The 14,568-nt window shown below is 42.2% G+C and overlaps 1 protein-coding gene across 2 annotated transcripts; it reads right to left on the bottom strand.

Annotated features, from left to right (window-relative positions):
• Positions 1-225: 225 nt before the first annotated feature.
• Positions 226-14,222, bottom strand: foxo3a (forkhead box O3A). Of its 2 annotated transcripts, XM_079528355.1 has the most exons (3): positions 12,726-14,222; positions 2,756-4,084; positions 226-2,338 (listed from the first exon to the last, which is right to left on the bottom strand). In XM_079528355.1, the coding sequence occupies exons 1-2, from the start codon at positions 13,236-13,238 to the stop codon at positions 2,759-2,761; spliced, it is 1,839 nt and encodes a 612-aa protein (XP_079384481.1). In that variant the 5' UTR covers positions 13,239-14,222; the 3' UTR covers positions 226-2,338; positions 2,756-2,758. The 2 variants fall into 2 exon arrangements, with proteins under 2 accessions (XP_079384481.1, XP_079384480.1); XM_079528354.1 differs by having other exon boundaries at positions 226-4,084.
• Between the last annotated feature and the right edge of the window lie 346 nt (positions 14,223-14,568).

Raw genomic sequence — 14,568 nt, 5'->3', positions numbered from 1 at the left:
ATATATATATATATATATATATATATATATATATATTCATATTCACATTCACTTAGTTACTGCATGTCCAGTCTTCTTGGATACAGCATATGATTGGTGCTCAGCTCATGATGTAATTATCCAACAGCAAATCACCTGCTCAGTGGCAGAATCATGTCTACAGCTGTGTGGTACTTTCAGTATGAATAAAAATAAAATGTACATAAAAAAAACTCAGGGCATAAATTCAGTGCTTCTTCAAGCTTTATTTACATGCACCGTCTGATACAACCAAGATAGCAATAGGAAATTCACCCAGTAAAGTCTGTTCTCTCTTGTTATTGTTTTGTAGGAGCAATAGGGAAAAGAACAGTATGGACATTGGCAGTGAGTGTTACTCAAACATACTGTAGATCAGAGAATGTGACCTTGAAAATAATATTTGGCTGTTGCATTTTATGATGAAATACACCACAGTACAATACAAAAAGGTCTAGATCTGAAACTACAATGTAGCTAAATCTAATTGAAAGAAAATAACTAATGAAATTAATCAATCCAAAATGTCTGATATACAACAGTAACATATCTGATTCAATGCAGCATGTTTGGATTTACTTAATATTATGAACCCTTTGGTTTTAGGGTTACTTAACCCTAAAAGTGTAGCATCTGTAAATGAAAAATTCTAAATTAAATATTTAACAGTTTATCAGACTCTATTGTCTGTATTGTTATGTATGTGCTAATAAATGCTTAAAATAGATGGTCACAATGTAGGCCTAGTTAAACAGAAGTGCGTACACACAGTACCTACCATAGTACAACCACACATCCTTAATGGAAATGCTTTTATCTAAATGTAAGAAAATAAAATAAAAATAACATTCAATAAATGTCTTCCCTGAAACACTGATGGTAAAGTTCAATTTAATAAAGAATTCACTGAAAATGACCCTTTAGTCATTTTCAGCTGGCAAAAAACATGTAAACTCAAACTTTATCCTCCTGTTCCTACAAAAACTGTGCTGATGTAAATTATTTGCCCTTAGCACTGGATCTATAGACTGCATACCCTCTCCTTCCCTGTTCCCACTTATTTAAAATGCAGAAACATTTGGCAATATTTAATTTAAATATTGTGGTTGTTCTTTTACCCATTTAAATGCTAAGTTACCATACAACTTCCAACTCATAAAAAAACAAAAACAAAGCAAAAACAACACAAAAACACCATTTGTCCAGCACCTGCTATAGTGCTGATAACAAAGGGAGGCTACTAATGCTGCTCTATATGCAGCCACACCCTGCTATCTTATTTATAGCACCAAGTACTCTCCCAAAATTATTATGGACACTACAATACTATATTTAAGTGCTCTGGAATCTCAGAGTGTGATGGTCGTCTTTATTCTCATACTGAATGATCTTAGGTGACTGCTAATGTAAATGATGGCAACTATAGCTTATAATTACGGTTAGCAAACCTAATCCTCAGGGACACGAATGCCCCATTTATACATGGATGCACAGTGTGTCACGCGTCAAAGATTTGCGATATACAAGGTCACAAATCGTGAGCTTGTAGATCTTATATTGTCAATGCACAACACCAGCGCACAACTAAGCATAAATCAGGCCTTAGTTTCCTATATAACCAGGATTGCGACTGGTGTCCATTTCATTTAGGTTATAGTTAGACCTGGGACACCAGGCGAATGCAATTATCCGTCTGATATGATAGAAAAACAGTAGTACCTGAGGACCAGTATTTGTATCCACTAGCTTAGATCTTGTAGATTATTAATAGTGTCCTTATCTGTCCTAAACTCTGATTACTGTGCGGTAGTTTGGGTATTGCAGAGGGAGGACAAGGGTGCAGGAAACATGGAAAAGAAGCTGCAGAAGGAATAATGTATAATCAGGATGTCCGATATGCAGCTCATTATCTTTTCTTTTTATAAGGAACGGAATTCACAGTAATATCACTAAAAATCACAGGGTTAAATTCTCAAAATAAGAAAACATTATTACATACAAAACCACACAATGTAGATTGCGTCACATCTTGATTAAACTTTTTTTCCCCCACCTCTACAGATTGATATTTGGTGCATGATGTGGTGCATTGATGAAAGAAAGCTATTCAATAACACTTCTTAAACATTTAGTCCTCTTAGGCTATGTCTCTCAAAGATACTAAACAAAACAAGAAAAAAAGAACGTATCAAGTGTCTTTCACGGAAACATCATGTAACATTCTCTGCAGCTTGTTCTGTAAACAGGCTGTCATCCCCAAATGGCTGACAGCTGGTTTGGCAAAAAACGTTGTTGGTGCAGGTTTGAAAAGGGTGTGGAACTGGAGAAGAAGCAGGGTGTGAAAACATAATTCATCATCGTCATCAGTTTTGTGTTATCACTTTGTGATAATATGAATGGTTCCCTGAGACTAACAAGAGTTGATGTTTTGCGTAAAACAAAAGAGGGTCCTTCATTTCCATACATACCAGTCAGTAATGCTGTTCATACTGCCTAGACACTAATCTTTTTAAAAGGAACCTTTCCTCTTTTGTGAAGACACCACATTGCGTCTTTGACACTAAAATACAGTAGCAAAAGTAATGCCTGTGACATTAAAGAAAGAAAAAGGGGGGAGGGGGTTCACACTACATGAATACACCTTCACATATTCTTTCTTCCCTCTAGTTGCACAATGAATGCAGGACGATGAAAGCTAATATACATTTCCCTTCCTCACACCGTTTTGACCTCTTACCTTTCAGCTCGGAACCCAACTTTGAGGTGAGGTCTGTTTCGAGCCTGATAAGCTACCTGTGTTCCTGTTAGCATTCTGAGAAGAGGTGCCATTGGAGTCAAAGCTCAGGTCCAGGCAGTCCGCATCCATCAGTTCATTGCGTATAATGTAGTCCATTTCACACTCGGCAAGGCTGCCATTGAATACATCCAGATCCAGGTCGGCAGAGAAGCGGTCCTGAGCCAACATGGCTGAACCAAGCTGCATAGAGGCATTCTTGCTGGGAGACTTTAGGTGATGAGGTTTGGCATCAGCAGCTCTCAACCCCAAGCCTCCATTGGTGGAAGTTGGCAAGCCAGCTTGCCAACCAGGCACTGATGAAACCTGGGCCTGACTCGCACTGACCGGGTTCATCAGCATGGGGTCTTTGCGGAGTAGCATGGCATTTCGACGGGAGTTCTGCAGGGCAATGGCGGTGCTGGCCTGCGACATCAGGGGATCCGACTGGGTGAGCATGACATCGGAGGGGCTCTGGGACTCCAAGTTGAGCAGCTCCTGCAAGGTTTGGTGTTCACTGAAGTGGGAGACACAAGAGAAGGTGGTCTGCTTGTTCTCCTGTATGGTCTGCATGGGCGACTGCCTGAGGCTCGCGATGGACGGAGGGCTAAAGAGAGCGTTGGGGACATAGCTGCCAGGGGGGCTACCCAGGCCGCTTCCCGCACAGCTGAAGGTAAACACGGAGCTCCCCTCTTCAATGGCGCTGCTCTCTTCCTCACCAGGAGGAGGCTGCTGGGATGCCGTCAGGCTGATGTTGTCCAGGAGGTTGTCCATCAGGTTGTCAGAGAGTCCGTCGTTGAGGTTCATGGTGCCAGCCAGGTCCGACAGCCCCGTGGGCCCTGTGGAGGGGGACATGCTGCTGGGGCTGGAGTAAAGCATGGGGGAAAGGGGTGAATCGTCATCGGGCACCTCGTCCAGCTCTAGGTTGGCCAAGATTGGGGAGAGACGGCCGCTCAGTGTGCTGGCGTTGGAGTTGGTGCGAGAGCGGAAGTCCGTCCAGGCGTCCAGCTCATCGCTGCTGCGGGAGGTGGGACTGCCCGTCCATTTGGACAGGCTGGAGGAGCTCTCTGAGCTGCCATCTTGGGCGGCCTGCAGCGATGCCTTCTTCTTGGTGGCACGCCCCCTAGCGCCCTTTATGTATTTGCTGTTGTCCATGGAAACGGCCCGTCGTCGTGGAGCTTTACCGCCTTTCCCCCCCTCTGGGTTGACCATCCACCAGGAGCTCTTACCCGTTCCTTCATTCTGAACCTTGTTAAAACGACTATGGAGGGACAGGTTGTGTCGAATGGAGTTCTGAAACAAATGGGAATGAAGAGAGGTCAAACACAGTAAAATCTGTAGACTCAATCTGTAGAGTATATACAAATGGAACCAAATGAACTCTTGGAGTTACATTAACACAGAGGGAGACCAGCAGATTCTGTTTTTTATGAAAAAAAAAGGAAACAAAACCTGTAGATATGGTGAGGCCATTGTTTTGCAATGCTCCCCTTTGCTGATCAATGAGAGCACTCTTTTAGTTGTACAGCTACAGTATATTATTAAAGATGGAGTGACGTGATTTTTGTACCTCGTTTTGTATGCGTCTATGAAGTTACTAATAGACACCCATACCAGGGTGTGGTTAGAATATTGAAATATGTTTTCCCTGTGTATTTTTTGTTTCTTCCTGAAAGCTGAAAGCCTTTGAGTCAAAAGGCCCAATCGAAATACACCACATTAATGACATCACAATATCATCCCCTAACCCCTCCCCCTTTATCATACAACAACAGTTGTGGATGCGGCTTCAGTTCAGGTGGATCACCACCCACCTGAAAACCAGGCATACTTAATGAACTGTACACTTTTTGGAAGAAAATAAATCTTTATCCTAGTATCATCATAGTATCTGATGATCAAGTTTTAGGGGGGGGGGGGGGGGGGGGATCACGTCATTCCATCTTAAAAGATAGGGAATAGCTAGGCTACAATACAGTAGTGATTCATAATATCCAGGTCTTTGTAATTTGTGTAACATGTTTTCGGTAGTATACAAGTATTGTGTAATGTGTGTTCTACAACAGATTACTACAAATGGACTAAATCTAAAATAATGGTGCTGTCCCATTTAATACCACTGAAGAAAAATAACTACTCGCCTATGGGGACAATACAACCACTGCAGTTTGAGTTAAGCATCAGTCTTTTAAGAAGAGGTTTCTCTGCACCTCACACTATGACCTATTTTTGGCTTCTGTGAAAGGTCTATAGGATTTCCCCAGAGACACTCTCAACACTGTACAAAATTAAACAGCTGTAGCCTGCGCGCTTGGTCTCAACTAAATGAGACTGCAGCAGCAGAAAATAAACTGCAGTGATCTCTGCAGAAGAAGAAAAAAATCACACCCGTGTGAAGTGAGTGGTGCAACTCCGTGTGGGGGGGTCCGTGGAAGTTCCAGACCCACAGGAACGCGGCTAGGGTGCCGGTTCCGGCGAACCGCCCAGCGTCCGAGAAATGACAGTTACCATGTGGGGGTACACGGGGGGTCCCTGGGGGTCCCCGGAACATCCAGACCACCAGGAACGTGCCCACGGGGCAGGCCCGCCGCCACCGGGTCCGAAACGGTCGGAAAATGACAGTTACCGTGTGGGGGTCCCCGGGGAGTTCCTGGAACATCCAGACCCCCAGGAATGCGGCCAGGGGGCCGGGCCGTTGGGGGTGGGGGTCCCCGGGGGGGTCCCCAGAACATCCAGACCAGCAGGAATGTGCACAGGGGGCTGGCCCGGTTGGAACATCCAGACCCCCAGGAATACGGCCAGGGGGCTGGGCCGTTTCCAGCGAACGTGTCCGAAACGGTTGAGAAATGGTGAAAACCAACCAATCTGTTTTCGTGCTCGGACAGACCCAGGGACCAAGGGACAGACCAAGGGACACACATAGCTCTGTAATGGAGTGGTTGCACCACTCAAAAACTTTCAGGGGGGCTCTGGGAGAGGGCCAGTATAATTCTCATAAAATTGTATTAACGTGGGTCCGCGTGGGCCTATTCAAAGTCCACAGCCCAGCATCACAAAAGGGATCAAGACAAAGATAAAGAACTATGCCACTTAAGGCTGTACATTGCAAATTTATATCATATCCAAATGTATATCACATACGCTTTTTTTCTTATAGAAAACTATATTATTATAATATTCTAAATGATAACTGATCACAATATCTAGCCACATAATCAGTTTTACCATTTTAGTCATTACCATGCAGCCCTGATTGGAAACTCAAATCAGACTGGTCTGCAATGGGCATATAGCCTACCTGTACAACAAATAGGTATGGCAATTTGTAAACGTAACTATGAATGAAAGCTCTCTGGTTTTGTTAATGGTGGTACATCACTGGTGATTACTGGCCATGGTCTTCTCATGTATGAGTCAATGAACTGGCCTGCTGACATCAAACTTCCAGCAAAGCCCTTGCTCAAAGCTAATTATAGGATTAGTCACCTGGCGAGCACTTTCATCAGTTAGGACAACACGCGTGACTATTATATCCAACACACAGGTACATTCAAAAAATGTGTTCCCTCTACGTAAACTGGCACAGCTGATGGGATTTGGCAGCACTCAGAATAAACCAATGGTCATTTAGTTTTGTCTGTTTCTCACTCAACCTATCTTTGACTAATTTTTCAACTACTCTGTGGGTTGATGGCTTCCACTAAACATGGGCTAGTTCTAAACCAATTTCCAGTGTGTTCTCATAAGCATGTATAGTCACATACAGGCTTGGATGACAAATAGAACAGATCAACTGAGAGATCCAAGGTAATTTCGCTTTTAATCTAACCAAAGACTGGATTCCAAAAACTCCTTGTTTTGTATGACTGATTTAGTGGTTACACTTACTCAAATGAGCTAACACATTAACGATCTATTTGAAGAAACATTTTACGAATCTGTTGCATGATGACTGTATATCTTCAAATCACAACTCCCGTATAGTGTTAACTTTGGCCACTTCTTGGAACAAAAGGAATACTTTTCTCTAAACGATGCATGGTAACACAGGTTTTTAGACATTGCCAAAATCCCTGATTTCTTGGACCAAACACATATTCAATGTGGAGGGAATATTGTGTCTTTCTAGAGGCATGCAGTGTTTATTCACAGGTCCTTTTGGTTAATTTTTTACACTCCCAGTTAAATGAACACATATACACAGGATTTGACAGTGTATATTGCAAATCCCACTCATATCCATGTAATCATTGTCATGTGTGTTATTGTCTCCGCCAGGCTGAAGCCGTGGCCGAGACTATGTTTTCGCCCCCGTCCGTCCGTGTGTGTGTGTGTGTGTGTGTGTATGTATATATACAGTATATGTGTGTGTGTGTGTGTGTGTGTGTATCCGTATCCTAGGGTACACTAGGGAAAGTAGGCTTTTAACTCCTCCAAACCGTCTTTGTTTTGGTGAGTAGCGAAAGTGTATTTTTTATTTTCTTACTAAAGACAAGAGGCTGCTCTAGCAGGGGGTGTGGGCAACAGATCGAAAGTAACATAGCGTTAAGTTAAACTGCTTAACGCTATGGACTAGAGTTAGTTTTACCTATAATCGAACCAATCTGCGCAGAACTTTGCCACTCCCTGAAGGCAAAGGAAAAGTCTCTGCCCCACATTTTTCACAGCCATTTATAGACCCACCAGGAGGTCGATGTTTGCTAAACACATTTTAAATATTACTCCTACATATTCTGTCCAAACATCACGCATCTTTGTTTTCTTTTTCTTTTAATGTCTCTTCTATTTGTAATCTGTGAAGCACATTGGGTCCCTGCGACATCGGACATACTAGCTTCATGTCCAGGGGGTGTACTTGTACATCAAGCTACCTCACGCTACAGAAACAGGAGATAGGCTCCTGCCCTATGGGCCTCGTGGCTCTGCAAAGCTTACCATTACTACTATATCATTACATCATCATTTTACATTATCTCTATAGTCGGGTGAGCATGACGGATCTGTCAGATTTTTCACATTCCACCGTGATTGGCTAAGATTGGCTTCCAAAGTTTGCAGGAGTGGCTCGCTTTGAACATAATGCCTCAACGCAGCGTCCGATTGCCATGAAACTTTCCAATAGGCTGAGGAAGAAATGCCACCCTTTCATCATCAAAAAGTCCCCCCCCCCCAGGTTGGTTTGGTAGCCACAGAAACGTCTCTGCTTTTGCATGTGATGTGATAGACGAGAGCGCACGCACATTTCACTTAATTTTATTCCTCATAAAAGATACCATTACCTGGCCCTGTATCTCAAATGGTCAAATAAATATTTGATTAAAGAATATAATATCCCTTTTTGTATTCTTTCTGTATATCAGCAAAACATTATTGAGGGAAGTAAGATTCTCAGATAAAAAAAACACATCTTAACTTTTTTAACTTTCTTTGCCCATGAATCTTTCAGAATAAAGGAGCTGGAGTGCCCAGCAGATGAGGCAGATTTTACTCTGAAAAGCCCCGTCTTCCATTACCCCCCCAAAACAGGGAGACATAATCTTCCATTATTGCCGTTTCGATCAAAACCATGGAGAGCGCCGTAGATTTAGAGTAATGAATGTGGAATGTGTTCAATACTCTATCCAACATTCTACATCAAAATCTAGACCCAGATCCCTTAGTGGCTCTCCTTGGCACTGCTGGAAGGGATGACCTTCCTCTAACACGCATAGAGTGTCGTATGGTCGACTTTGCCTTGTTGCTCGCTAGGCGTGCCATTCTGCTCAAATGGAAGGATGCTGCCCCGCCTGTGCTCCGTCAGTGGCTTCGTGATATAATGTCCTGTCTCGAGTTGGAGATGTTAAGGTTTTCAATTACCGGCTCTGAGAAAAAGTTTTACCTGGGGCCCGTTTATGACATTCTACCACAACACACAAACTGCATAGTGTGCCGTGCCTATGCCTCGGCCAACGCCAAACCACAACAGAAACAAAATCTGCTCTGCTATGAAAAATCTGCATTTTATTTTATTATATTTATTTATTTTGTAATTATGTATGCATGTATTTTGTGTATGTGTGTATATATATTTATTTTATTTCCTCCAGACTGTTTTTCCGACTATCCTTGGGATTGTGGGTGGGGGGAGGGTGGGATAGGGGATTGAGTTTTATTTTTATATTTTATATGTCCGTTTAATACTTGCCCCTGGGCTACTGTTACAAAACCTGAATAAAAAGATTTTGAAAAGAATAATTGTATCGATAATTTGCATCCCTACACTGTATGTGTATTTGTGCCATTCATTTGATTGTGCTAATGGTGAGTTGGTTCTTGCCTATATGTTTGTGTGGTGATATTGTGAGAACACAAATGGCACAAACTGCAAGTTTAGAATTTGTGCAAAACACTCAATTTGCTTTTGACATAGGCCAAACATAAAGTAAACACGGTATTATCTTTATATTTATTATCCCCACTAGCCACGTGACTCAAAGGACATTGATGTTGGTTGGTCCCACCGTCCCTCCGTCTGTTCAGGACTTGCTCCCAAACAAGATACGCATCTCTAAAACTACTTGCTGAACTGCCATGGAATTTGCTATGTACGTCTTCATGCACTGAAGAGGACCCGTACCGATTTTGATGACCCTATGGCTTTTCTGTAGTACCACTTATAGGCCAAAATATCCAGTTGCACACAAAATATCTCATATAGTCAGGGGATATTAATACATCTGGGAATACATTTCTTACCAAGAATTTTCTTCACCAATGTGTTTGTAAGGGTGTCTGTCTACTAACTGTGGAATAAAAAGTGGAATGTCCGCACACGATATAATTCTGCTCCTGTCCTTTTTATTTCAACCTACAATAACAACGTTTCACCCTAACCCTAACAATCCAAGGGGTGGATTGCCGTGAAACTTGCCCAGTGCCCTCATGCTCACATGAAGATAAACTTAAGTTTACCCCCATGGTCTTTCCTCCTGTGAAGCTAAGGGTACATTAGTTGCGTTCTCATCTTATAGTATTTCCAAATTCACATTTCCTACTAAAATATTATTTACACATTCTGAGAAATACTGAAAGCCTCCAATTCAAAGGGTACGTACGTTGTTATTTTAATACAGTATGCAATGCATATATAATTGCAGCGATGCATACATATTCCTCTTATAACTAATTCTTCCAGTCTCTGACTTTGAATAGACAGTAGCCATTGTAAAATCTGAAGTAGAATGCTTGGTATCTGCATGATTGCAACAGCAAACAGTATAGATTTGTTGATTAAATCAACTAATCGATTAGTCAACAAATTCCAATGATGTCTATTAGTCAACTAGATTTTCTTAGTCAAGGAAATCTCTACAAAGTACAATAACTAATGTAAGAGACAAATTTGCCAAAACTACCATTTTAAGATTAGATTTTTACTAAAGCACTACATACAAATCATCTGCTGGATACTTTTGGATGCAGTCATAGTCGATGTGGTCATATAGGTAAGACTCAATTTTGTCTAGCAGCCATGGATAGTAACCTCACAGAGCGCTGACCTCAGTACTGTAAACATCATGTTTCCCTCAAACCTTAAAAAGGGTAAGAATATACTAGTATATTTATTTCAAAGGACACTTCAAGGTGCATCATGGAATTTCATGCATGAAGCCTGTCATTAGATATGGAAATACAGTAAATACTATATTGCAAATATTTCACATTTGAGTTCATTTCAAGAACATTGTTAAAGGAAAACTATTTCAACCAAACATTAACATTTCAGTGTACTTTTTTAGCTTGACGTTTGCTGCACCCATAGCATTGCTATACAGTTAGGGTTTCTATGACCAATGACATAACATTTCTGCATTCTCTGACTGGTAAAAAAGGAAAAAATGGTGCATGGTAGCTAAATCTACCAGGGCCAGCAGAGTAGAAATGACATGCCGCATTGTATTTGTTCAGCTGCTGAGAAATGTCCCATTTTGTTTTGTGTTTTCTGGTGGGTACATGGCATGCAAGCATTTTAAAAGATAAATCACAAAGGGCCAACTCCTGCCTGTCCCCCTCCCCCCACACAGCCACAGCAGTGCTGCAGCACCCTTTGAGCAAAGCCTCATTCTGAGCAGGGGACTGGAGCCATGCCAGTTTAGCCAAGGCCACATCCAAAGTGAAACTGCAAGCTTCTCTCACATTGCTACACATTGACCTACATAATTTATAGTCAGCTGATTGATTCCTGGTGCCGGGTCCACATGGAAAGATGGTGTGGTGACTGAGTGGCAGCCAATGGCATTAGCCAGGCTGTGATGTTAGCATTAGAATTCTAATCCGGGACCTTGTGCGCAGACCACTGTCAAGTAGCACACATCTGTAATGTGTCTGTTTCAATTCAGTGTCAATCTGATTTCAATTTGTAAGATTAAGCCAAACATTGCTGCAATGCACAAATGGCATCACTGGAGGAAGAATGTATGTTATTATGGCATTCCCAGAGGAGATAGGGGGGTTATCTGTATTTACAACACACCAGTGAGACTGAACATGATTACAGATGATCACACCCATAACCTAAAGGAAAATTATGCAGGCTGTCCCCTCCCAAACAGAGAAACGATGGGACAACCTAAAGATAATTGCTGAATGTCACACACTGCTAAAATAGCATCTCCTAGCAAATGCTGATGTCAGCACTTCTGAAACCCTAACATTAACCCTTTACTATGCAAGCAGAATAGTTCACAAGGGAAGATGTAAATCTCAATGGCCAGATACCGTTAGCTGTAAACCAAGATTGAATTAAAATAGGCAAAACAATGCTGTATACATTATATAACTAAAATACAGTATTGCATAATTAGATTAATTACTGTCCTTGATGCTCACAAATATACTTTGTGCGCATCTTATGACGAACATTTCATCAAGGTTGAAAAACATTACCATTGCCATAATTAATGTTATTTTCTCATGAATATTCCCCCACCTACTCCCACAAACAGCCAAACACTTCAAATCTTAGTTGTACAGAATGATAAAGCCTCAATTTAATCCTGCAAAGATCACAGCATTCATCAGACTTGATTACATTTCCATGAGCATGACAGTTTAGTTGGTTTCCCAGGCCTTGTAGATCTGCTATTTTCAGATGTCACACAACATAACATCAATTACGCATTATGGTGGTGTTTTAGTTGCTGCCCTAGGAATCTTTATCTGGAGGTCCTGGACTGGATTTGACATACAGTAAGTCATAAGTTATATTTCCTTGTTGTTTCCTATTAAGGTGACTCAAAGCAATGCCTTCAGCTAGGCTTTGTGCAATACTGATCTGGAATGGGTTAATTTGGCATTACTGTATCAACTCTCCTTGTGTCTATCAGACTGCAACATGTCTTCCACGTCACTGCTGGTTATCAACAGTGCACACTATCCTAAAGCTGCATACACACAGACACCCATAGTGACATTAAACCATAAAGCATCCAATTTCAAACATCACTTTTAGGTTTTGCATGCAGTCATTATACGAATCTCCACCTGCTTTATTCAGCAAACACTGTGCTGTAGCTGTGCAGGAATTTGTCTTGGTGACATTGGTACAGGGTATATACATTGACAGATACAGGGATGAATACATATACTGTGACAAAAGTACATGTTTACACAAAAGGACAGGGAGAACAATTGGCTTTGTGCACGCAATAGGAAAGTCCACATTACAGCCATACAGAGTAGGCTACAGTCTACAGACCATATAATCACTCTACAAAGTATTCAATGTGTTAATCCTAGTGATTAGCCCTATTTGATAAGATGCCTCTGCAAATAATAGATCATCCTAAACCCTGTCTACTGTACAAGGATCTAATAAAAGGCAGTCACATAGTGAGCGTTACACTAGGGTCTTTGTTTTGACAACAGAAAGCATGTCACTACCAGTACCACTCACCTTCCAGCCTGCAGAGCTATTGCTGTCGCCTTTGTCCTTGAAATATGGCACAGACTTCACCATCCAGTCATAGATTTGGGACAATGTCAACCTGTTCTCAGGGGAGCTCTCAATGGCTTGGGTAATGAGGTCTGCATAGGAGTAGTTGCCCCAGGCATTCCTGCGGGCAGAGGACTTTCTCAACTGTTGGGATGCCAACCCACCGAGACCCGTGACAGGGGTTTGTGTAGATGCTGACGGGGACCCATCAGTGGAATCCTCTTTAACGGGGGTCCTCTGAACTTCCACGGGCTGTGTGGTGGGCTCTCTGGGCGAAGCGCTGTCTTTCTGAGCGAGGTCATTCTCATCATCCTCTTCCTCTGGGATTACGTCAGTGTCATTGGCTCCAGCCTTTCCCGCACCAGACTCTGGACGAGGCAGGGGCCATGTGCAGGACCGTGGCCTTTTCTGGGGTTCGAAATCTGGATCTATTTCAACATTTAGAGGGTGTTCATTGTGCGACGCCTCGGCCATGTTTCTCGTGCTGTCTTGGTCGTTGCACAAAGGGATGTAGAATTACAACGAACGAAGACGTCCGAGTCGCATTCCATCAATGTTGTGTGTTTTGCTTCGAGAACAGTTTGCTATGCATGCACGATATGCAAATTAACACCTTTCCACGGCTCTCACGTGCGCCTTCCGTCCCACTGAAGCTCCAGTCTGGCGGTGTTACACAATTATAGACCGTGCCAGTTGTCATCCATTTGTTGATTTATCAGAAACAATACCATTCCGTGCGCACAGCCCACACCCCCTGGACAATGCATTGCAATTCACTGAAACGTGTAGTTACGAAGAGTCACAAAAGAGTCCTGGGAGGAATCCAAACGGCGTTCCTTTACAAGCGCCCGTCGATTGTACGCCATGCATGTCTTAAAATGATTGCTACCACACGAATGTCATTGCATCACCTTATCATCATTCCGTATATATAGCTGCCATCTTGACCAGATCCTTCCCCAAGTTCTTTATCATCAGTGCAGAGAGCTGCCATACAGTCGCCTGTGTGTGCAGCACTGATACCATCAAGGCGGAGATTCTTTTCAATAGGCCCAACTAAAAAAAAAACACTCCTAGAAATGTATCGAGACTCAACAAGCCACCATCTCTCGAAAATTATCGATAATTGTTTCGATCGGTACAACCTTTCACATCTTGACCATTGTCCAGCAAGGCAACCTCTGTGGGGAGAAGCAGTGTGTGAAACAGTGAAACCCAGTTCATTCAATCATTGCTGTGTGGAGAGACGCAAACGCTCTGGCCAAGAGAAGAGACCTGCCCCCTGGATTGGAATCAAATTAAAGCGACAGTGTATAGCCCGATTCAGACTTCATCGTACGGCGGTGTCGTGTGGCTAAAATAGACGATCTACAAGCTCACAAGTTTAACGCGTCGATCGGCTATACATTTTGTTGCGCAGCACCCACAATCGTACGATATAGTATAGAATTTTATTTTTTATCTTGACAAATAATCCTGTTTTGTTTCCTGCGGTATTTCGCTGTAAAACTTTCGAGACTCTCTCACTCGTCTTGCTACTGATAATCGATACACACAGTAGCCTACGTTACGTCTGAATGGGAAGGAACCATAGCACATATAGGCCTATATTAATAATATGTATACACATTTCCAGGAACATTAAAACAATTAAACAAAATAAAGTTAACCTCAGGGTAAACCCTGTTCTGGGCTCAGTCACAACAAGAAACTTTTAAATGAACTGAAATTAAACATAGCACACGTATTTATGTTTTGACAAATATAAATGCCAACAGATATTAGGGACTGTTTGACATTCAAA

The sequence above is a fragment of the Electrona antarctica genome, assembly GCF_951216825.1.
Source record: "Electrona antarctica genome assembly, chromosome: 18".
In the NCBI taxonomy this organism is placed as follows: Eukaryota; Metazoa; Chordata; class Actinopteri; order Myctophiformes; family Myctophidae; genus Electrona; species Electrona antarctica.
This window is presented reverse-complemented; position numbering and strand designations above follow the sequence as displayed.

Coding starts and splice junctions, on each gene's coding strand:
- foxo3a (XM_079528354.1), bottom strand. CDS start 13,238: ATGGCCGAGGCGTCGCACAATGAACACCCTCTAAATGTTGAAATAGAT. Junction 4,085..12,725: donor ATAGCTCTGCAGGCTGGAAG/GTGAGTGGTACT, acceptor CATTTGTTTCAG/AACTCCATTCGACACAACCT.